At 34.4% G+C, this 23,007-nt stretch overlaps 1 protein-coding gene and 1 long non-coding RNA gene across 13 annotated transcripts in view; one reads left to right on the forward strand and one right to left on the reverse strand.

Annotated features, from left to right (window-relative positions):
• The window catches only part of LOC309611586, a 512,787-nt gene that overhangs the window by 177,361 nt on the left and 312,419 nt on the right, over nt 1-23,007 (reverse strand). The gene's annotated exons all lie outside the window — the stretch shown is intronic.
• TSGA10 (testis specific 10) overlaps nt 1-23,007 on the forward strand; it is a 112,762-nt gene that overhangs the window by 42,577 nt on the left and 47,178 nt on the right. For all 12 annotated transcript variants that reach the window (XM_082356155.1, XM_082356159.1, XM_082356154.1 and 9 more), the window contains 3 exons: nt 15,826-15,941; nt 18,627-18,781; nt 22,743-22,798. In XM_082356155.1, the coding sequence (XP_082212281.1) occupies nt 15,826-15,941; nt 18,627-18,781; nt 22,743-22,798 (327 nt within the window). The remainder of the gene's footprint in view (nt 1-15,825; nt 15,942-18,626; nt 18,782-22,742; nt 22,799-23,007) is intronic.

Consider the following 23,007-nt stretch of genomic DNA (forward strand, 5'->3'; position numbering starts at 1 on the left):
CTTTCACTTAGTAATGTGCATTTAAGGTTCATCCATGTCTTTTCATACCTTGATACCTCATTTCTTCCCATTGAATAATATTCTATCATATGTATGTACCACATTGTGTTTACCCATGCACCTATTGAAGGTCATCTCAGTTGCTTCCAGTTTTTGGCAGTTGTGAATAAAGCTGCTATAAACTTTCATGCGCAGGTTTTTGTGTGGACAGAAGTTTTCAGATCAGTTCAGGAAATACCTAGGAGCACAATTGCTGAATCATATATAGAAAAACTTATTTAGCTTTGTAAGAAACTGCCAAATTCTCTTCCAAATTGACTGTAAAATTTTGCATTCCCATCAGCAGTGAAGGAGACTTTCTGTTTCTCCACATCCTTGTTGGCATTTGGTATTGTCAGATTTTTGTATTTTAGCCATTATAAGTGTGTAGTGATATCTCATTGTTTTAATTTGCAATTCTCTAATGACAAGTAATGTGGAACATCTTTTCATATTGCTATTTGCCATCTGTATGTCTTTGATGAGGTGTTTATTGTTTAAATGTTTTTAACCAATTATAATTCCAGTGACTTCTGCTTTAGATAAGCAGATCTCAGTTGTAAGTCTCCTAATTTGCCGTACTTTTCAGTTTTTGGGGTGGTGATTTGTCTTGCAACTCACTACTCTGATATGTCCATGAAAAGTCTTTGATTCTCAGCTTATTCATCTTTCTTTTTATTTCCCCCATAACAGTGGGAATCATGGCTCCTAAGCTCTTTACATGTCAGGGCTAAAGCCAAAAGTCCTGCAATTTATTTTTATTTGTTTATCCAGTATTCTACAACCGTGCTAAATATACCTTTTAGTTCTAGTAGCCTTTTTATAGATTCCATTCAATTTTCTACATAGATAATTAGATCATCTGCAAATAAAGACCTTTTTACTTGTTCAAGCTGCATGCTTTTTTCCCCCTTTATTTTTGTTGCCTTATTGCACTGGCTAGAACATCCAGTGATTTGTTGAATGGAATCAGTGAAGTGGACATCCTTGTCTTGTTCCACATACTAGGGGAAGCATTCTGACTCTCAGTAGTTAGTATGATGTTAGCTGCATGTTTTTCCCAGATGTTTTCTATCAGAATGAAGAGGTTTCCTTCTATTTGTGGATTACTGAGAGTGTTTTTTCAGGAATGGATGTGCTTTGTCAAATTGGTCAGGGTATATTATACTTTTTATAAATTTCTGGTCTCAGTTAACCAATACTTTGTTTAAAATATTTTTTAACTCTATTTTTATAAATGAGATTGGCTAATTATTTGCCAATCTTGGGGGTTTTTTAAATCAGATTTTGGTATAAAGGTAATATAAACTTTATAAAAATCTTTCCAATTCGTTTTGTCTTCTTTCATTATCTGGAATAATTTATTACTTCCCAGTGAAGCCAATTAGGTCTCAATTTTTCTTTGAGGGAAGCTTTTATTTGTTTAATGGAAAAGGACAATCAGAAATTTCTTCTTATGCTTTTCAATATATATATTTTTGTGGCATTGGTCCATTTTCCCTAAATTTTAAAACATTTTTAGAATAATGTTGTATACAATATTCTATCAACATTTTACTGTCCACAGAATCAGTAGTGATTTGCTCTTTTTCTAGTCTGTTATTAGTCTTTTCAAAGGACCAATTTCCCTATTGTTTGTCTTATTAGTTCATTAACTTCTGTTCTTTATTATTTCCTTTCTTCTATTTTCTTTAAATTTATTTTCTATTTTTTAATTTCTTAAGATGGATGCTTACATTTATTACTTTTAAGTCTTTTTTCTCATATAAACATTTAAGGCCATAAATTCTCCTCAAAATACGTCTTTTAATGTAAGCTACAAGTTTTGTTATGTACTTCTTTCTTTATAAAATATTTTCTAATTTCCATTATGACTTTTTATTTGATCCATTGGTTATTTATAAGTGTGATTTTAAATATCCAAAAAACATAATGAATTTTCCCTTTGTGATTGATTTCTTGCTTAATTACGTTGTTTTGTTAACATACTGTTAGATTTAAAATTTCTGAAATTTGTTGTTCTCTACTTTTATGGTCAGTTTTTGGTAATGATCTGTGTATACTTGAGAAATTATAAATTCTGAAATAGTTGGTGCATTGTTTTTGTATTTGTCCCTTTGTAATCAGATTTTTAATCATGTTATTCAGATGTCCTATATTTGTACTAAATCTTGTGTCTCATTTACAGGAATTTCACTGAAAGAGTTGCCTGAACTTCTGGCTCCAATGTCTCACTTCTTGTTTTCTCTTGAACCTACTATAATCTACCTTTCTCCCTCACCATCCTATCAAAACTTCTTTTCTAGGTAATATTTACTTTCATGTTGCTCAATCCAGTGGTCAGTTATCAGTCTTCATTTTATTTGACCTATCGGCAACATTTGACAAAGTTGATTACTTACGTTCTCTTTCTCTGCTCCTTTAAACACTTTGTTCATTTGGCTTCTGAGATACCATGCTCATTTGATTTTCTTTTTATCTCTTTGGCTGTCCTATTCAGTCTTTCCTGATAGTTCTTCCTCATCTCCTTACCTCCAAATGTTGGAAGTGTCCCTGAGTTCAGTCCTTAGACTACTTCTTTTTTATATCTATACTCATCCCTAGGTGATCTCATTCACTTTCATGTATTTACTCTTGACTCTCAAATGTATATCTGTAGCCTGGACTTCTCTCTTGAACTGTAAACTTGAATGTCCAACCACCTTGTTGTCATCTTCACTAGGATGTCTAATAGGCCTCTCAAAATTAACATTTCCAAACCTGAGTTTCTCCACCCTTCGCCCTCTGACACACACAAACCCGCTCTTTCAGTCTTCTCATCTCAGTCAATGGAAACTCCATTCATACTGAAACCTTGAAGTGATCCATGATTTCTCTTTCATATACCCATATCCAATCCAGTTGATTTTGTCTTCAAAATGTATCCAAAAGCTGAGTGTTTCTCGCTACCTCTGTTGCAACCTTACTGTACTGAAGGATATTTTTGCTAGGTAGAGAATTCTACAGTTTGGGAATTATTTTTATTTTAACACTTTGATGATATCCTACTGTCTTCTGACTTAAATTATTTCTGCTGAGAAGTCAGCTGTCCGTGTATTTTAATAGGTTAATGTCTTTATAACGCACTCACATTTATCATAGATTTCATATATACGTGTATAAAAGGCAAAGAATTATAATGAACCTATGCATAGTTAAAATACCATTGTCTCTGTTATCCATTTTGTCAGTTCATGAGAAAAATTTTAAGTTTATCCTACATGTGAACTCCACTCAGTAGAAGTTAAGTCCTGAGCACAGTTCAGCACATGCTTAGGTTTCTATAACTCTAAACTGAGGTTCCATAGTGTTCAGGCTGAACCAGCCAGAAAGAAATGTATCTATTGCTGTTTATGTTTCATTGCTGGTGAAAAAAAAAAAAAATCCCCAGGTTTCAAAACCAATACTCATTTTCTGTGTTTCTATACTGCTTACATGAACTTTTCTTTCTAAACAGGTGTATTTTAGTAGTAGAAGTTCTTCTGTTTGGATTTCTATGTCAGATAAATCAGCACTTATAAAAAGCTGGAGTGTTTCAGAATATTTCCTAGAAGCATATCATTAAAAAAAAAAAGGTCTCTGTGTCTGCATTTGTGCATCAAACATCTCTAGGCCCAAGAAGTTAGAATATCCCATGGAGTTGAATGATCGATAGAGCTATCTGTTACTAAAAAGTTAGTTTGGGTCTCCATGTCCAGTGATTCCAAAACTGGTTTGGTTTGAATTTGGATATTTGAAGCTAAAAAGATTTCAATATTAAAATCTAATCTAGATGACATGATATCCTAGAAAATCCAAAAGAATCAACAAAAAAATCTGGAACTAATAAACATTTATAACAAGGTTGCAGGATACAAGGTTAATATACAAAGTCAGTTGCTTCCCTATTTACTAGCAATGAAGAAGTGGAATTTGAAATTAAAAACACATTTATGTGAGCACCCCCTCCAAAAGAAATACTTAAGTTAAATCTAATAAACTTTGTGTAAAATTTATATGAGGAAAACTACAAAACTGGTGAATGAAATCAAAGAAGAACTAAATAAATGAAGAGATATTCCATGTTCATGGAAAGGAAAACTCAATATTGTCAAGATGTCAGCTCTTCCCAGCTTGGTCTACAGATTCAGTGCAATTCTGATCAAAATTGCAGCAAATTATTTTGTGTATATTAACAAATGGATTCTACAGTTTATATGGAGAGGTAAAGAATTAAAAGATACTGAAGAAACACAATTGGAGTACTGACACTACCTGACTTAAGACTTACTATAAGGCTACAGTAATCAAGACAGTGTGGTATTGGCAAAAGAATAGACAGACCAATGGAACAGAATAGAGAGCCCAGAAATAGATCCAGATAAATATAGTCAAGTGATCTTTGATAAAGGCAAAGGCAATACAATAGAGCAAAGACAGTCTTTTCAACAAATGGTACTGGAAAAACTGGACATCCACATGCAAAAAAACAAAACAAAACCAAAAAACCAAAAAAAAAAAAAACCCTGAAACAAACAAAACCCCACCCCCACACACAAAAACAAAGAATCTAGACAGAGACATTACACCTTTCATATTAACACAAAATGAATCATAGGCCTAAATGTAAAATGCAAAGCCATGAAACCTCTAGAAGATAACATAGGAGAAAACGTAGATGACCTTGGGTATGGTGATTACTTTTTAGATACAACCCTTAAGCACAATCCATGAAATAAATAATTGATAAACTGTACTTCATTAAAATTAAAGACTTCTACTCCACACAACACAATGTCAAGTAGATGGGAGGATAAGCCAGAGACTGGAAGAAAGTATTTGCAAAAGACACCTCTGATGAAGAACTGCTATCCACAACTCAATTTTAAAAAGACAACTCAATTTAAAAATGGTCAGAAGAACTGAATAGACATTTTCCCAAAGAAGACATATAGATGGCTAACAGGCACATGAAAAGATGCTCAACATCACTAATCATCAGAGAAATGCAAATTAAAACCACAATGAGATATCAGCTCATACCTGTCAGAATGGTCATCATCCAAAAGACCACAAATAACAAATGTTGGGGAGGATGTGGAGAAAAGGGAACCCTCGTGTACTGGAAATGGAAATTGATGCAGCCACTATGGAAAACAGTATAGAGGTTTCTCAAAAAACTATTGATAAAAATAGAACTACCGTATGACCCAGCAATTCCACTCCTGGGTATTTATCTGAAGAAAATGAAAATACTAATTTGAAAAGATACATGCAGCCCAGTGTTCATAGAATCATTATTTACAGTTGCCAAGATATGGAAAAAACCTAAGTGTCCATCAACAGGTGAATAGATAAAGAAGATGTGGTATATATATGTGTGTGTGTGTATATATATGTATGGGAATATGTACATATATATTCATGAATATGAATATACAATATATGAAATTTTGCCATTTTGCCCTTTGTAACAACATGGATGAACATGGAGGGTATTATGCTAAGTGAAATAAATCAGACTATAAATGGCATATAACCTTTAAAAATTGTGAATCACTATGTTATACACATGAAACTTATATAATATTGTACATCAACTGTACCTTAAGAATAGATAGATAGATAGATGGATAGATAGATAGATAGATAGATAGGTTTTCCAAAATATACAAAGAACTTTTAAAAAACTCAACAATAAGAAATAACCCACTTAAATAATGGGCCAAAGACCTTTACAGACATCTCACCACAGAAGTTATACAGATGGCAAATAAGCATATAAAAAGATGTGCCACATCATGTGTCATCTGGAAATGCAAATTAAAAACAACAATGAGGGCTTCCCTGGTGGCGCAGTGGTTGAGAATCTGCCTGCCAATGCAGGGGATGCGGGTTCGAGCCCTGGTCTGGGAAGATCCCACATGCCGCGGAGCAACTGGGCCCGTGAGCCACAACTACTGAGCCTGCGCGTCTGGAGCCTATGCTCCGCAACAAGAGAGGCCGCGACAGTGAGAGGCCCACGCACCACGATGAAGAGTGGCCCCCGCTCGCCGCAACTAGAGAAAGCCCTCGCACAGAAACGAAGACCCAACACAGCCAAAAATTAATTAATTAATTAATTAAAAATGCAACTGCGGGGGAAAAAAAGTTTAAAAACAACAATGAGATACCAATACATATCAGAATGGCCAAAATTGGAAACACAACAAATGCTGGTGAGGATGTGGGTCAACAGGAATTCTTATTCATTGCTGGTGGGAATTCAAAATGGTACAGTCACTTTGTAAGGCTGTTTGGCAGTTTCATACAAAACTAAACATACTCTTATCATATAATCCAGCAATCATGCTTGTTGGTATTTATCCAAAGGAGTTGAAAATGTATGTCCACACAAAAACCTACATGCAGTGTTTATAGCAGCTTTAGCCATAATTGCCCAAATTTGGAAACAACCGAAATCTATTCTAGGACTCTGAGCTGGAGATGGCAACTGTATGTCAGATCCCATATTAATGTCATACTGAGAACCTTCACTATCTGATTTCTGGCCAGACAAATCACCTGACAAGACATTTTCCAAAATTGCTTTAAAAATCTGTGATTTGGTTCTGATTATGTCATTTTGTGAAGGAAGCATTCTGTTCTGTGCAGTGAGGTTTATAAGTGCAGATTTCTCATCTTGAATTTTAAGTCTTAGAGTCATTCTGAGGTAACAAAGCATGAATTTCAGCCTCTGCTAATCAAACTGTTGCTTGTAATTTATTTGTTAAAATGCTGAGTGGAAACTATAAAAAATATCACCATACATTACAGCTTGGTTTATCAGTGCTGTCAATCTGTAGAGTTTTCTATTTCACTGGTTTGAGTTTCTCTGGAGAGTCTACTTGATTATAACCAACTATCTGTAAAAACATTATTTTGAGTGTCTCTGAATGAGTGTCTCCCTTAGAAATGGACAAAAGTGTATACATCTGAGCTATAATGGAGAGTGCAACTTGAGAACCAAATGGTAATTTGTTTTGAGAATAAGACCATACAGAGAAATCAGGGAAATCACACCCCATGGCAGAACCCTGATTTTTAACACCTCCTACTAAGGCTGCACAGAGGGTTGGTTTTAAGCCCCACAATAAGCATTTGATTAAAAACCATGTTAGATAGCTTAACCAAAGTCCCTTTGGGCTTTGGTAAAAGCAACTCCTAAACATATCTTGAACGAGTTTTCTGAGTGCCTGTTTTCTCATATTGGAGTTAGAAGAGTCTGTAAAAGAAGCTACCAGCTTTATTTCTAAAGTTTCTATTTCTTGAATGTCTGTTTTCGGTGTGGGTTTATTGGTCAGTGATTTAAAGGTCTGATTTGAGAACTTCTGATTATGAATGTAGTTTTCCATTTTCCTTTTTCTTATTAGGTATATTCTTGTGTTGTGCAGGGGTCTTATGGCTATTTGGGAAGATATGTGGCTGCAGTGCGGTTTAACAGGATAAGGACGGCCACAGTGTACACCGGAAGGTTTTGCCACATCCTCCGCTTGTCTTTTCTGGACTCATTCATTATCATATGCATTGATATATTTATTATTGTAATGCATTTATGGCTCCTATATTAGCATCCATTTTTTAAAGAACTTTTTAATGGAGTTGATTTACAGTATTGTGTTAGTTTCAGGTGTACAGCACAGTGATTCAGTTATATACATATACGTATATATATTCCTTTTCAGATTCTTTTCCCTTATAGGTTATTACAAAATATTGAGTATAGTACCCTGTGCTATACAGTACGTCCTTGTTGGTTATCTATTTTATACATAGTAGTGTGTATATGTTAATCCCAACCTCCTGATTTATCCTTTCTCCCACCCCTCTTTCCCCTTTGGTAACCATAAGTTTGTTTTCTATGTCTGTGAATCTCTTTCTGTTTTGTAAATAAGTTCATTTGTATCATTTTTTTTAGATTCCACATACAAACGACATCATATGATATTTGTCTTTCTCTGTCTGGCTTACTTCACTTAATATGCTGATCTCTAGGTCCATCTATGTTGCTGCAAATGGCATTATTTCATTCTTTTTTATGGCTGAGTAGTATTCCATTGTATATATGTACCACATCTTCTTTTTCCATTCATCTGTCGATGGACAATTAGGTTGCTTCCATGTCTTGGCTATTGTAAAGAGTGCACCAGTGATCATTGGGGTACATGTATCTTTTCAAAGTATGGTTTTCTACAGATATATGCCCAGGAGTAGGATTTCAGTATCATACTGTAGCTCTATTTTTAGTTTTTTAAGGAACCTCCATGCTGTTTTCCATAGTGGCTATACCAATTTACATTCCCACCAACAGTGTAGGAGGGTTCCTCTTTCTCCACACCCTCTCCAGCATTAATTATTTGTAGACTTTTTGATGATGGCCATTCTGACTGGTGTGAGGTGATACCTCATTGTAGTTTTGATTTGCATTTCTTTAATAGTTAGCGATGTTGAGCATCTTTTAATGTTCCTGTTGTCCATCTGTATGTCTTTGGAGGAGTGTGTATTTAGATCTTCCCATTTTTTGATTGTGTTGTTTGTTTTTTTGATATTGAGCAGTATGATTAGCATGCATTTTAAAAGTGTTTTACAAGAAGAAAGCTAAGAAAATAGTTCGTCAGGGCATTTAAAGGGATTCTTCTTGGACTACAGTAGAATTTAACTATATTTTAAAATACTTTATTACTGTTGATTTACTATGCCATTCTGCAGGCATTGGTACTTTTTTTCCCAGATGCATACTGAATGAGAGTTATCAGGTAGGATCTTGTAACAGTCAGGTATAGTGCACAGAATGTTCGTCTCCATTGTCAAGGGCAGCTCTCCACCAAAAGCCAGATAAGTACCACTGTAAATCCTTGCTGCCCTGATCCTATAACCCAAGGACACAGTGTTGGTTCCCCTGATAGCTTCCAGGGCAGCCAAACTGTTTTCCAAAATTGTTTTACCATTTTATATTCCCGCCAGCCGTGCATGAGAGTGCCAGTTGCTTTGTATCCTGATCAACACTTGATACCATCTGTCTTTTTACTTTAGTTATACTAGTGGGTGTGTAGTATCTTAGTGTAGTTTTAATTTGCTTTTCCCTAATGATCAGTGATATTGATTATCTGTTCATTTACTTATTTGCCATTCATATATCTTCTTCAGTGAAATATCTGTTCAAGTATTTGCCCATTTTTTATTGGTTTGTTTATCTCTTTATCATTAACTTATAAAAGTCCTTTATAGGGTCTAGATACAAATTTTTTGTCAGATACATGTTTTGCAAATATCTTGCCCCAGTATAGAGCTTGCCTTTTTACTTTGTTATCAGTGTCTTTTGTTGAGCAAAGACTTTAAATTTTGATGAAGCACAATTGAAATTATTTTTCATTTATATCATGCTTTTTGTGTTCTATTTAAGAAATCTTTGCCAAACCTAAGGTCACTAAAAATTTTTGCTGTGTTTGTTTCTAGCAGTTTTATAGTTCTAGCTCTTACATAAATGTAAGGTCTGTAATCCTTTTTGAATTAATTTTTGTGTAAAGTATGAGATAAAAGTAGAGGTAGTTTTTTTGTTTGTTTTTTGTATATGGGTATCCATTGGTTATTTGTTAAGATTATCCATTCACCCACTGAATTGCCTTGGCATCTTAGTGAAAAAATTGGTTGACCATATATGTGAGTCTGTTTCTGGACTCTATTCCATCGATCTATTTTTCCATCTTTATGCTAGTATCACTGCCTTGATAATTGAAGCTGCATAATTAGTCTTGAAATCAAGTACTGTTAAGTCCTCCAACTTAGTTCGTTTTCAAAGTTGTTTTGGGTGTCCTAGGTCCTTCACATTTTCATATAAATTTTAGGATCATCTTGTCAACATACATAAATTATTATTGGGATTTTGCTTAGAATTATGTGGAATCTACAGATCAATTTTGGAAAATTAACTATGAACAATATTGAGCCTTTGATCCATAAACAGAAAATCTCTCTCCATTTATTTAGATCTTTTAAAATTTCTCTCAACAGTGTTTTATATTTTTTCAGTGTACAAATCTTGTACACCCTTTGTCATATTTATACCTAAGTATTTCACATTCTTTATGCTATTATAAATGCTTTTTTTTTTTTATAAATTTATTTATTTTATTTTTAGCTGTGTTGGGTCTTCATTTCTGTGCAAGGGCTTTCTCTAGTTGCAGCAGGCAGGGGCCACTCTTCATTGCGGTGCACGGGCCTCTCACTATCGCGGCCTCTCTTGTTGCGGAGCACAGGCTCCAGACGTGCAGGCTCAGTAATTGTGGCTCATGGGCCTAGTTGCTCCGCGGCATGTGGGATCTTCCCAGACCAGGGCTCGAACCCGTGTCCCCTGCATTGGTAGGCAGATTCTCAACCACTGCGCCACCAGGGAAGCCCTATAAATGCTTTTTAAATTTCAGTTTCCTATTGTTTTTTTGCTAGTACAAGCAGACCTTGGAAATATTGCATGTTCTGTTCCAGACCACAGCAATAAAACAAATATCACAATAAAGCAAGTCACACAAATTGTTTGGCTTCTGAGTACATATAAAAGTTATGTTTACACTACACTGTAGTCTCTTAAGTGTGCAATAGCATTATGTCTAAAAAACAATGTACACATCTCAATTTAAAAAGACTTTATTGGACTTCCCTGGTGGCACAGTGGTTAAGACCCTGCCTGCCAATGCAGGGGACATGGGTTCAAGCCCTGGTCCGGGAAGATCCCACATGCCGTGGAGCACCTAAGCCCATGCGCCACAACTACTGAGCCTGCGTTCTAGAGCCCGTGAGCCACAACTACTGAGCCCGCGTGCTGCAACGACTGAAGCCCATGTGCCTAGAGCCTGTGCTCCACAACAAGAGAAGCCACTGCAATGAGAAGCCCATGTATTGCAACAAAGAGTGGCCCCCACTCGCCGCAACTAGAGGAAGCCCGTGCACAGCAATGAAGACCCAATGCAGCCATAAATAAATAAATAAATAAATAAAATAAAAAGACTTTATTGCTAAAAAAATGCTAACTATCATTTGAGCCTTTAGCAAGTCAATCATTTTGCTGGTGGAGGGTTTGAAATATTTTGAAAATTACCAAGATGTGACACAGACATGAAGTGAGCAAACACTGTTAGAAAAATGGTGTTAATAGATTTGTATGATGCAGGGTTGGCACAAACCTTCAATTTGTAAAAAAAAAAAAAAAAAAAAAAAGCAATATCTGCAAAGTGCAGTAAAGCAAAATGCAATAAAATGAGGTATACCTGTGTAAGAAACAAAATTGATTTTTGTGTACTGCTCTTGTATTTTGCAATCTTGCTAAAACTCACTTGTTAAGATAGTTTTTTTTGGTAGATTCAGTAGGATTTTCTACATAGATTATCATGTTGTCTGTGAATAGAGAGTTTTGCTTCTTCTTTTCCAGTCTGAATGCCTGTTTCTTTTTCTTGCCTTATTTCTCTGGCTAGAACCTCTAGTATAATGTTGAATAGAAGGATGAGAACAGCCATCCTCGTTTTATTCTTAATCTTAGTAGAAAAGCATTCAACCGTTCACCATTGTGATGTTTGCTGTAGGCTCTTTGTAGGTGCCTATTATCAGATTGAAAAAGTTCTATTCCTAATTTGCTGAGAGTTCATATGAAGAGTGGATATTGAATTTTGTCAAATGTCTATTTTGCATCTATTAATCTGGTCATATGGCTTTTTTCTCTTTTTTTTTAGGGTGTTAATATGGTGAATAACATTAAATAATTTTAGATTGTAAACCAACCTTGCATTCCTGAGTTAACTCCACTTGGACATGATGTATTATAGTTTTTCTATATTCTTGGATTTGATTTACTAAAATTGGTTAAAACTTTTTATGTATATGTTTGTGATTTCTCTCAAAAGCATTATATTGATAGTTTTAGCTTTTATATTATGTCTTTTGTATGTGATGTGATGTAGGGGTCAAGATTCATTTTTTTCCCCACATGGCAATTCACTTGTTCCAATACCAATTGTTTCTTTTCCCCATTGTATTGCTTTTCATTGAAAATTAATTGACTGAATAAATGTGAGCCTATTTCTGGGCTCTCTATTATGGTTACTATAGTAAGTCTTAAAGTCAGGTTTGGTAAGTCTTCTAACTTTTCATCTCATGTTTTTAATTTATTTGTCCTTTTATACTTCATTCTGAGAAATATCCTCAATTTGGTCTTTCAGTTTGCTAACTCATTGATCAGCTATATTCATTCTGCTATTTACACCATCTTTTTTTTTTTTTTCTTTTAATTTCATCTACTACATTTCTCATACTTGTCACATCTGTTTCTCCCCTTGGTTCTTTTTTCATATTGCTGATATCTTTCTCTTTCTTTTAATATGTTTATTAGTCTAATTAAAAATTTTGGTCTATTTCTTCTAATATATCTGGTATTGCTGGATTCTGTAATCAGTATATTTTGTTTCTTTCGAAATGACTTGTCTTTTCAAATGTCTTATCATTTTGGTCTGTGAGCACATTTTTCCATCAAGATATAAGTTATTATGTCATACAGTGCTTTGGGGGAAACAGCCTCATTGAGTTCACACTATGGGGGATGGAAGAGTACTAAGATGGGAGAGACACCATAAAATTGCAATAACATTTTGTCTTACATAACATCTGCTTTGTCACTTTTTCACCTTTTGCTCCCCTGGGTGAAGCAGCAGTAGGAGGCACTCCTTAACAACCTTGGCTGCATATTGGAATCAAATAAGGAACTTTAAAAATAGTAGTGATTCCTAATTCCCACCCTGAGATTTTTATTTATTTAGTTTAGCTGTGCAGCTTGGATTTGAGAATTTGTTTTACTTCTTAAATTTAAAATAATTTAGGGTGGAAGGAGGTTGCAAAAATACAGAGAGATTCCTTCACCCAGTTTCTCACAGCTATTACATTTTATATAACTATAGTACAATATCAAAAGCAGAAATTGTCACTAGTTCAATGTGTATGTATAGTTTTATGTACTTTTATCATTGTATTCCATGGTATGGATGTACCACAATTTAACCGTTCATCTACTGAGGGACATTTTGATTGTTTCTAGTGTTTAGCTAACATAAATAAGGTAGACCTTATGTATTTAATGTAATTATTATATGTTAGGGCTCAAGTCTCCCGTTTTATTTGTTTTTTTGTTTCTTCCCTTTGTTTTTCTTATCTCTGTTTTCTTTTTCCTACCTTTCTGTGGGTTACTTGAACATTTTTAAGAATTCCATTTGGATCTATCTTTAATACTTTTGAATATCTCTATGTAGATGTTTTCATTGGTTGCTCTAGGTATTACATTATACATACATAACTCAACACAGCCTACTGGTGTCACATTTTATCAGTTTAAATGTAGAAATCTTGTGTCCCTTTAAATACTTTTACCCTCCTCCATTTATAATTGTCTTAATAGATACAGATTTTTTTTTGGCTCTACCCATGATTTACATTCCCTCAAAGTTGCTGTTTATGTTTTTCATTGATGTTTCTTTAGTTTAAGATTTCATGTATTATATGAGCCATTGTTTCTTTGAATATTATGTTTATTCTCTCGTGGAATTTTTATTAGGTGAATATTGGACCTTCTCATTCTATTCTTTATGTCTCTTAAACTTTCTTTTGTATTTTTTCTATCTTTTTTTCTGTGCTCTATTATAGGTAATTTCCTCTGATCTGGCTTTTTAAAATTTTTCTTTCTATCTTACTAATTGTCTCTTTAGCTGTGTCTATTTTGTTCTTAAACTTGTCATTTGATGTTGTCCTTCTAAAAGTTTTATTTCAGTGACTTTAGTTTAATTTCCTGCAGTTCTCTTTGGTTCTTTTAAAAATCTGCTGGTTCTTTTTTCTTTTCATTGTGTATTCTATTACTTATGTTATGTCTTAGTATTTAAAACTATTTTTAAATTGCTATTTAATAATGCTGTAATCTGAAGTTCTTTGGGATTTAATTTAGTTTGTGTGTTTTTTGACTCCCACTAAGTTTGGGTTGTTTCTTAATGTGTTTTTAAGATTGAATTGTGAGCTCATTTTCAACAGACCTGTGTCTGAGGTTTAGTTTGTGCCTGAGTTGAGGGCATGTCCCTCCAGAGAACTTTTATTTCCACTGAGTGTTCTAGATTATATGACCATCCTGGAACCAGATTTTATTTTGATTTCTTATTTTGAGATTGAGAATTCCCAATGAAGACTTTTAGTTATTTTTATTACCCTGGCCCTAGCAATGTTTGGCAAGCTGATTTCTTCTAGTCTATCCTCTCCAGTAATAGTGTAGCCCTTGGGCTTCCCTGGTGGCACAGTGGTTGAGAATCTGCCTGCTAATGCAGGGGACACAGGTTTGAGCCCTGGTCTGGGAAGATCCCACATGCCGCGGAGCAACTAGGCCCGTGAGCCACAACTACTGAGCCTGCACGTCTGGAGCCCATGCTCCACAACAAGAGAGGCCGTAACAGTGAGAGGCCTGCACACCGCGATGAAGAGTGGCCCCCGCTTGCCACAACTAGAGAAAGCCCTCGCATAGAAACGAAGACCCAACACAGCCAAAAAAAATAATAAAGTAAGTAAATAAGTCAGGAGCTCTTTAAAAAAAAAGAAGTCTTCAAGCATGTAAAATAATATGAAAAAAAAAATAGTGTAGCCCTTAGTGGCCTTATGGTAGAGGATCTTAATTCTTTTTTATTTTTTTCTGTTTTGGCCATGCCACATGGCTTGTGGGATCTTAATTCCCCAACCAGGGATCAAACCTGGGCCCTCAGCAGTGAGAACACAGAGTCCTAACCACTGGACCAGCAGGGAATTCCCGGACTTTAGTTCTAATACTTGTGTTGCAGCCATCTCTGTGGCCACATCTTCTGTTTCTGAGTTAAAAGGCAAGACTCTAGGCCACAGAGACAGGCAAACCCCAACTGTATCCAACATAACATCAGTTCATTGTCTTATTGCTCTGATTTGGCTCCAGGGGACTTCCCTTACAAATCCTTCTAAGTTTTGCTATACATTTAAAAGGATGCTTCTTACATCATATTTAGTATGTGTAAGTGTTTTGTGGTGAGAGGACTTTCAGATTATCTAGCTTCCATATTTCCAGAAATTATAGTCTGTTTACTTATTAATATTTGTTTATTGACTGTGAACTCCATGAGACCAGGGCCACTGCCCACCTAGTTCACCATAGCTTCCTCAACACCTAGTGCCTGGTACATACTAGACACTTAATAAATGTTTGTGGACTCAATGAAATGCTATTCATTACAGATTTATTTATAATAGTGAAAACCTGAAATGAACCTAAATGTCTGATATTAGGGGAGTACTTAAGTAAATGGTTACTGCTCATATAAGGTTTTTCAGCCAGAAAATGATAATTTGGAGGGCTGAATAATAAGATTAAAAAATATTAAAGATTAAGTGTAGGTGGAAAAAAAATCAGGATTCAGTTTTGAATTTAGAATATGGTAACTTTAAAATATGTGTAGCCAAAAAAATACAAACTAATGAACACCAAAATGCTAATAGTTGCTTATGTTGGAGTGGTGGATTGAGAATCCCTTTTTATCCTATGTATTTCAAACCTCCTATAATGTGTTTTTATAATGAAAATACTAAGAAGAAAAAAATGTACTTTAGTATTCTTAAAAGTTTTTAGATTTAAATACACTAAAAAGTTGATAAAACAAAATTTCAGAATTAGTTTTATTATTAAAATGTTTACAGACTTTTATATGAAAACACAGAAAAAGATCTTTCTGATACTCAACGACACCTTGCTAAGAAAAAATATGAGCTACAGCTTACTCAGGAGAAAATTATGTGCTTGGATGAAAAAATTGGTGAGTTTTTTTTTTTTTTCCTGATGTTACTTTTCTTTAAAAGTCTGGTTTAAAAAAAAGTTTTCTTCTCTTCAGTTATAACATAGATAAACTTAAAAATATGCCCTTAAATTAAAGTTTTTTAGTCAGAAATCATGGGAAATATATTTTTCTTTGATAATAAAAATTTTTACTTAAATTTAGGACCATAAATACTTAGACATAGCTTCATATTTTTCAATGAAGAAATAGCTAAACAAAGCAGCAATACTTTGTAAATTTATGATGATCAATTTTGAATTTATAAGTTTTTGTATTATATGTCATGCCCATAGCTGTTGTAATGAAATATATTACATATATACTATTTTTGGTGGAAAGTGTACATATATTTGGCTATATCTATAGTATCACTTGAGTTTATAGAGAAAATTATTTTTATAAAGTCTCCTATTATTGTTTCTTACCAGTGATCTTTATGAAAATATGGTCATAACTTAATCTTCTTATAACTTTAAAGTAAAATTTTGGTCAGGACTATAAAAGAGCCCATTTTAAAACTGAATAAATATTTTTAAGATTTGCTATTATGCAGTTCAAAAATATCTGACATAAGCAGTTAGGTGGGTGGAGGTGCTTTTTATTGAGACAGGAAGTATTAAAAGAATATATAAAAGGGGAAGATTGAAGAACTCATTTCTGGATATTTTAAGTTCAAGTAAAAATGTAGGGTAAGCAGGAAAATAGATAAGTTTGTATCTCAGATGAGAAATCTAAGCTAAAGATATACATTTGGGACACATCAGCATATAGATGATATTTTAAAACCATGAAATCACCTAGGGGAAATATAGAGAATGAGGAGAAGAGGATCCAGGACTGAGTAAGAAGAAGCCAAAGACACAGGAAGAAAACCCAGAAGTGAGTGTCATTTTGGGAAGCAAGAGAGCAACATGTTTTAAAAAGGAGGATATGGTCAATTGTCAGATACTTTCAAGAAGCAAAATAAGATGAGAATGAAAAAACATTGATTGGATTGGCACATTGGAGGTTTTGGTAGCACTGACCCCCCAGAAAGTTTGAATTATAGTGTTAGATGTGGAAGATCGAGTAGGTTGACGAATGATTGGGAAGTGAGGAGGTAGAGACAGGAGAGAATAGAAGTCTTAAGAAGTTTGGCTATTAAGAGTAGTAGAAAAATGGGGTGGTAGCTTAAGTGGGATGTGGGGTTGAGGATTTTTTTAAGCTAGGAGATACTAGCTGTTTTAGAGTTTATTTTATGCCAATGGGAATGAAGTCAGATAACAGAACATCCAAAACATGTGGTTTGCCTGGGAAAGGGATGTGATGTATTATATAAATCACCCTCTTGGCATATGGGATTACGTCTCTTAGTGCTGCACTGGGTGGCCCTTGGCGGGGGTCTAGCAGAGGTCTAGTCACACAGAGCTTCCTTGGTCGAGCTCTATACCAGTGGTTCTCAAACTTCAGTCTTTACCTGGAGAGCTAAAGCTCACTGAGCTAGGCTCCTCGAAGTAGGATACGGCCAGGGCTTTTGTATCCTTACCAATTTCCTAAAGTGGTTCTCAAACTTTATTGTGCGTTAGAGTCACTTGGGAGGGATGCTTGTTAAAACATAAATTGGTCTGCCCACTCAGAATTTCTAATTCAGTAGGTCTAGGATGGGACCTAAGAATTTGTATTTCTTACAAGTTCCCAGGTGCTGCCAATGGTGCTGGTTGAGAAACCACAATTTAGAAACCACTATTCTACACCATCTTTCAGTCCTTCAACAGTGACATTGGCTTGCCAGCGTTCTTACAAATCAAATCAGACTTCCTGGGATGATTTTTTTTCTAGGAATTTTTATAACACTACTTTAGAAAAACCAAAATACTAGAAGATATTTGACTCTGAAGATGACTTAATTGGATATTTTATTAAGATCTGTTAGTTACCAGCTTACATCCAACAGTGATTCTAAGCTAGAGGGAGGTGAAATTAGAGGGGGGAAAATTGATAGTCCACGTGCTTCATCCACACACCCTCCCCTACCCCACCACACATTCTACTTTGAGAACTTGTTATAAGGAACTTTCCTTTGCTGTTCTTTTTTTAAAAAATATACTTTATTGAAGTATAGTTGATTTCCAATGTGTTAATTTCTGCTGTACAGCAAAGTGATTCAGTTATACATATATATATATACATTCTTTATCATATTCTTTTCCATTATGTTTTTTTAAAATTTATTTATTTTTTTATACAGCAGATTCTTATTAGTTATCTATTTTATACATATTAGTGTGTATATGTCAATCCCAATCTCCCACTTCGTCCCACCACCTCCCCTCGCACCTCTTTCCCCCCTGGGTGTCCATATGTTTGTTCTTTACATCTGTGTCTCTATTTCTTCCTTGCAAACCGGTTCATCTGTACCATTTTTCTAGATTCCACATATATCCTTTGCTGTTCTAACTCAAATGTGTTCATTGTGCTTTTACATTTATGTCATTTAGAATTTCATGATTAACCTTCATTTTTAATCACTAACAGCAAAAGCCATTATTTATTTGGGATACAGTACTTTATATTTAGTCATTGAATATAATATAGGAGAATTAACTTTGAAAAGTATTTCACTCTGCTTGAACTGGAAAAAAATTTATCTTGATTAAAACAATGCCTTTATGATTACACATTTAGATAATTTTACAAGACAAAGTATTGCCCAGCGAGAAGAAATCAGCATTCTCGGTGCAACCCTCAATGATCTGGCTAAAGAAAAGGAATGCCTGCAAGCATGTTTGGATAAAAAATCTGAGAATATTGCATCCCTTGGAGAGAGTTTGGCAATGAAAGTATGTTCTGACAACCGTGGTTTAAAAGAAATGTTTGAACTAGAATCTGAATAAAATAATAGGATTTTCTCAATTTTTTCCTAGAGAGCTAAAACTTTAAAATCTGATTTTGAAATATTTCAAGATAGTCTTAGGAAATATGTGTTCAAATTCACTAGCTAATATTTTTAAATAGATTTTTCTGTCATCAATTTATGATCAACATTCACTAATAATAACTAATTCAAATATCAAAATGTAAAGCATAATAAAAAAAAAGCAGTGAGACTGATTGCTTTTTAAAAGCACAGCAGAACTTATGTTCTCAGGTAGCCACCTTGGGAGGCAATATGTGTATTTCATTAAAACCACCTTTGTAATTGTATTCAGAACTGGGGGCACGTTGTTACATCATCCTTAGCCTTGAGAGTGGATCACATGGAACTGGTGAATAAAGTTAGATGATAAGCTTCATCCCACATTTCTGTTGTTCAAACAACAACAACAACAACAAAAAGGTGTTCTCAAAAAGACAGGGAAATATTGACCCCCTTTTCTAGCTCATAAACTGATTCTGAAGGCAATTCCTAAACTGTTTTCCACAAATATCTTAAGCAAAGGCAGCATCACTGGCATAAGGTCTTTCCCCTCTCTAAGGGAACTAATTCATTCATTTATCCATCCATCCATCCATTCAACAAACATTTATTGACATGTACCAGGAATTATGTTAGAAACTGAGGTTGAGTGGGCATACCTTCCAAAGGCCTATGGTATAATTCAGAGAAAGATAAAGAAAGAGACTGTTATGATAGAATGTGCTAAGTACCATAATGACGTATGCACAATGTATGAGTGAAGTTTCTCAGAAACATACCTGATTCAGCCTGGGGGTTGGATTAGGGGAGGGAGAAGATCTAGGAAGCCTTCTACACAGTGATGGTGCCTGCACTGCCCTGAAAGATGACTAGGAATTAGCCAAGAAAAGATTTAGAGAAAGGGGACAGTGAGAGAAAGAGTGATCCAGACAGGTAGAGCACCTTTTAGAGAAAGGGTGATCCAAACAAGTAGAGCAGATTATATGAAAGCCCAGTGGCTTTCATAAGAGAATTTCATGAGATTTCTTGATAGTTTAATATGTCCAGAGAATAGAGTGCAAAGAGGTGAGTATGGGGGGATGAAGGGGGGGGGCGGTGGTAAAAGATGAGATGGGATAGATAAGCAAGAAATCAGAACTACACATGATGTTGAGTTTAGGTTCCATCATCATGGATATAGAGGAACATTGAAATAATGAAAATGAAATGTTACAATTAGATCTTTAAAACATTATCCTAGCCCTTGTTAATCTACATAAAAGGTGGATTGTAGGGAAATGAGAGTAGTGACAAGGACCCTAGTTAGGAGTAAAATGATAAGAACTGTATTAGGAGAGTGGCAGTATCCATGAGAGAAATAGACAACTCTATTTAGGAAGTAAGACTGACAAGATGCGCTTTCTGACTTAGGAACCACATGAATAGTTCCTATGTGTGAAGTAGGAAACACAGGACACAGAACAAGCTTAGAGAGGAAGATTATTGACATGCCTTTGGGACATGTAGTGAAATATTCATAGGCTCTTGGATTTTAAGGTTTGGAGAGAAAATTGAAGTTAATAGATTTGGGAATCATGAGCACAATTGAAGTTATCAAAATACGTGAGGTAGTAAATTTTGGCTTTTAACTTGTTGAAAAGTCTGACTCATTACTTTATAGTTAACACCTTTTAATGTTTTTGAAATTTTGTGGTATTTTGGGGGGTGGGATTTTGTTTCTCATTATATTCAAACCACTTTTTGAATAGTTAAACATGATTTTCTTTAAAAACATTAATATTTAGAAACAAATTACTCAATTCTTTCTGAATATCTGTTCCCTCTGTTATATCTTGTATTTCACATTTCTTCCATTCTACTAACTGTACCAATATTATCTTTTCCTTCACAAAGAATATTGAGTTGCAAGTCCATTTCAAAATTAAGAGTTTTGTATAGGATTATGAATGTAAACGCATCCATCCTATGAAGGGAAAATAACTTTTTAAAACAGTGTTAGACATTCAAAAGAGGAAATGTTCTCTGGAGTGATATTTCAGAGCTGAATTTATAATGCCTTTCAGTGAAAAGCAGTAGTTTTATAGTTTAATCTGGAGATTACAGAAATAGATTACTATGGAGAAGTCTATATTATAGTGAATAAGGTGAATTTTTACTGGTAATCATAGTTTTAAAAGATGTTCTACTACTTGCTACCAATTAAAGTTAGAAAATTCAATAGCCAGTTCACAGATTTTTGAATCATAAAAGCCAGAATTATTTGTGTAAAATTTTAGTTTGTCTCTTTTTTCTGAGTAGATTTATGACCATCCTGTCCAAGTTGAATTTTTAACAATTAACTTGAATCTATGTCACTGGTTGGACAAACGTATTGAGGTTGTACAAGGAATATCAAACTGATAATGATGGCATAAATTTCAACAATTTAAGAAATAGTACTATTTGGGTCATATTAAGAGAAAAATAGGCTAAGAGGATATATTTTTGGATTCTATACAGTAATTTTGTTGCCCTGGATACTTTACAGTGTTCTTAGAGTGTCTTTCAAGATGAATTTCTATTGATAAAGGAATAGGCTTATAAACCATGTTTAAATTTTAACCAAGGAACTTCTGTCAGAAACACTAGAAGTTCAATTAGCTTTTCAGAATTTATTTAGAAGTGTATTAAGTTATATTTCAAAAGCATGTGTAAATATTCCATTTTAAGTGGTATTTTCTCTTTGAGTTTTTCTCCCATTGGCTTGTGCCTCTTAAAGGGGTTTAACAGTTTTGCTAATGGATATTTTAACCATACTTCAATACCCATTACTGCCAGATGTGGAATCTGTACCATTCTACCAGAAAGCAGAATGGAAAACCAGAGCTAAAAATACCCTGGAGAGGAGCATGTGAATAAAGGAAGATCACACACACACACACACACACACACTCACACACACACCTGTCTCTCTGATGAAAGGAACAGCACTAGTTGGGAAATACAGATTTAGTTTTTCATCTTGCTACTTGGTTACTAAGGATTTGAAAATTTAAAGGGCAAAGTGAAATCTAGGTATTTAGTGAAAGAATAATTTTCCTACTTTTTTAGGACTAATGTTAGTGCTAAGAACCTATGTAAAGTATCTGTAACTACTAGTTCAGGATCAGCGAGTTTTTAAAGGAGGAGGTGTGGTAATGGTATTGATGGCATTAAGATATTCCCCCTCATTTCAGTCTTGATTGACTCCATTAATTCTACTTCCTCACCATACCCTTGAAAAGGAAGAATAGCAATTTATTTTTTTATACCTTTGCTCTAGGCCTAATGCTTACCTCCTTATTAACTCACACCTAAAATTAATCATATACTTTTATAAGTAATTCCATTGGAACAGCTTTTTGAAGATGATGTTGATGACATATATGTATTATACTTGGTCGAAGTTATTATTCTTAATAACTAAATTCAGTTTTACATGATTCACTTTCCTGGGTTTTATAACATGAAGAATTGAGGAAGTAAATCAGTCCTATTCCCAGTATAGAACACTACAATGCCAAACCATTGGTTTTCTTCCAAAAACAGGGTGCTTAAGGGGTTCTTGTGTTGGTGGATAACTGCACAAAACATCTTTTAACGGTATTTGATATAATGATCTCATATCATATACCTAAGTATAGTCTTTGCTTAAATGAGCATAATCTATTGTTTTTATCCAGTACATATACTCACACTGGTATATTAGGCTTTAGTTTTAAAGTGTAGCAAAGAAAAATAGAACATAAATGTTTAAAACCAAATGGAAATCCAAAAGGGAGGGGAAATTCTTTTAGTTTATTCAGTTTTAACAGAAATAACAGTTTAAGATAATTTTTTATTTAATACTTATATTACTTTTCAAGGAAAAGACCATTTCAGGCATGAAGAATATCATTGCTGAGATGGAACAGGCATCAAGGTAAGTCTCTTATTCAACAAAAATATGAGCACTTATTGGGGGCAAAGTACTATGTTAGGTATTACACAAAGATAGTAAGAAACAAGGAGCTTAGTGTTATATGTAAGATGATAACTCTCTAATGTTAAAAGGAGGCCTAAGTCTGTTTAGGGAAGTAAAGGGAGGATATGCTGTTTGCCAAGGAAAGGAAAGAGAAGGCATTCAAGGTA

Source organism: Balaenoptera borealis (assembly GCF_965194805.1).
Source record: "Balaenoptera borealis genome assembly, chromosome: 15".
NCBI lineage: Eukaryota > Metazoa > Chordata > Mammalia > Artiodactyla > Balaenopteridae > Balaenoptera > Balaenoptera borealis.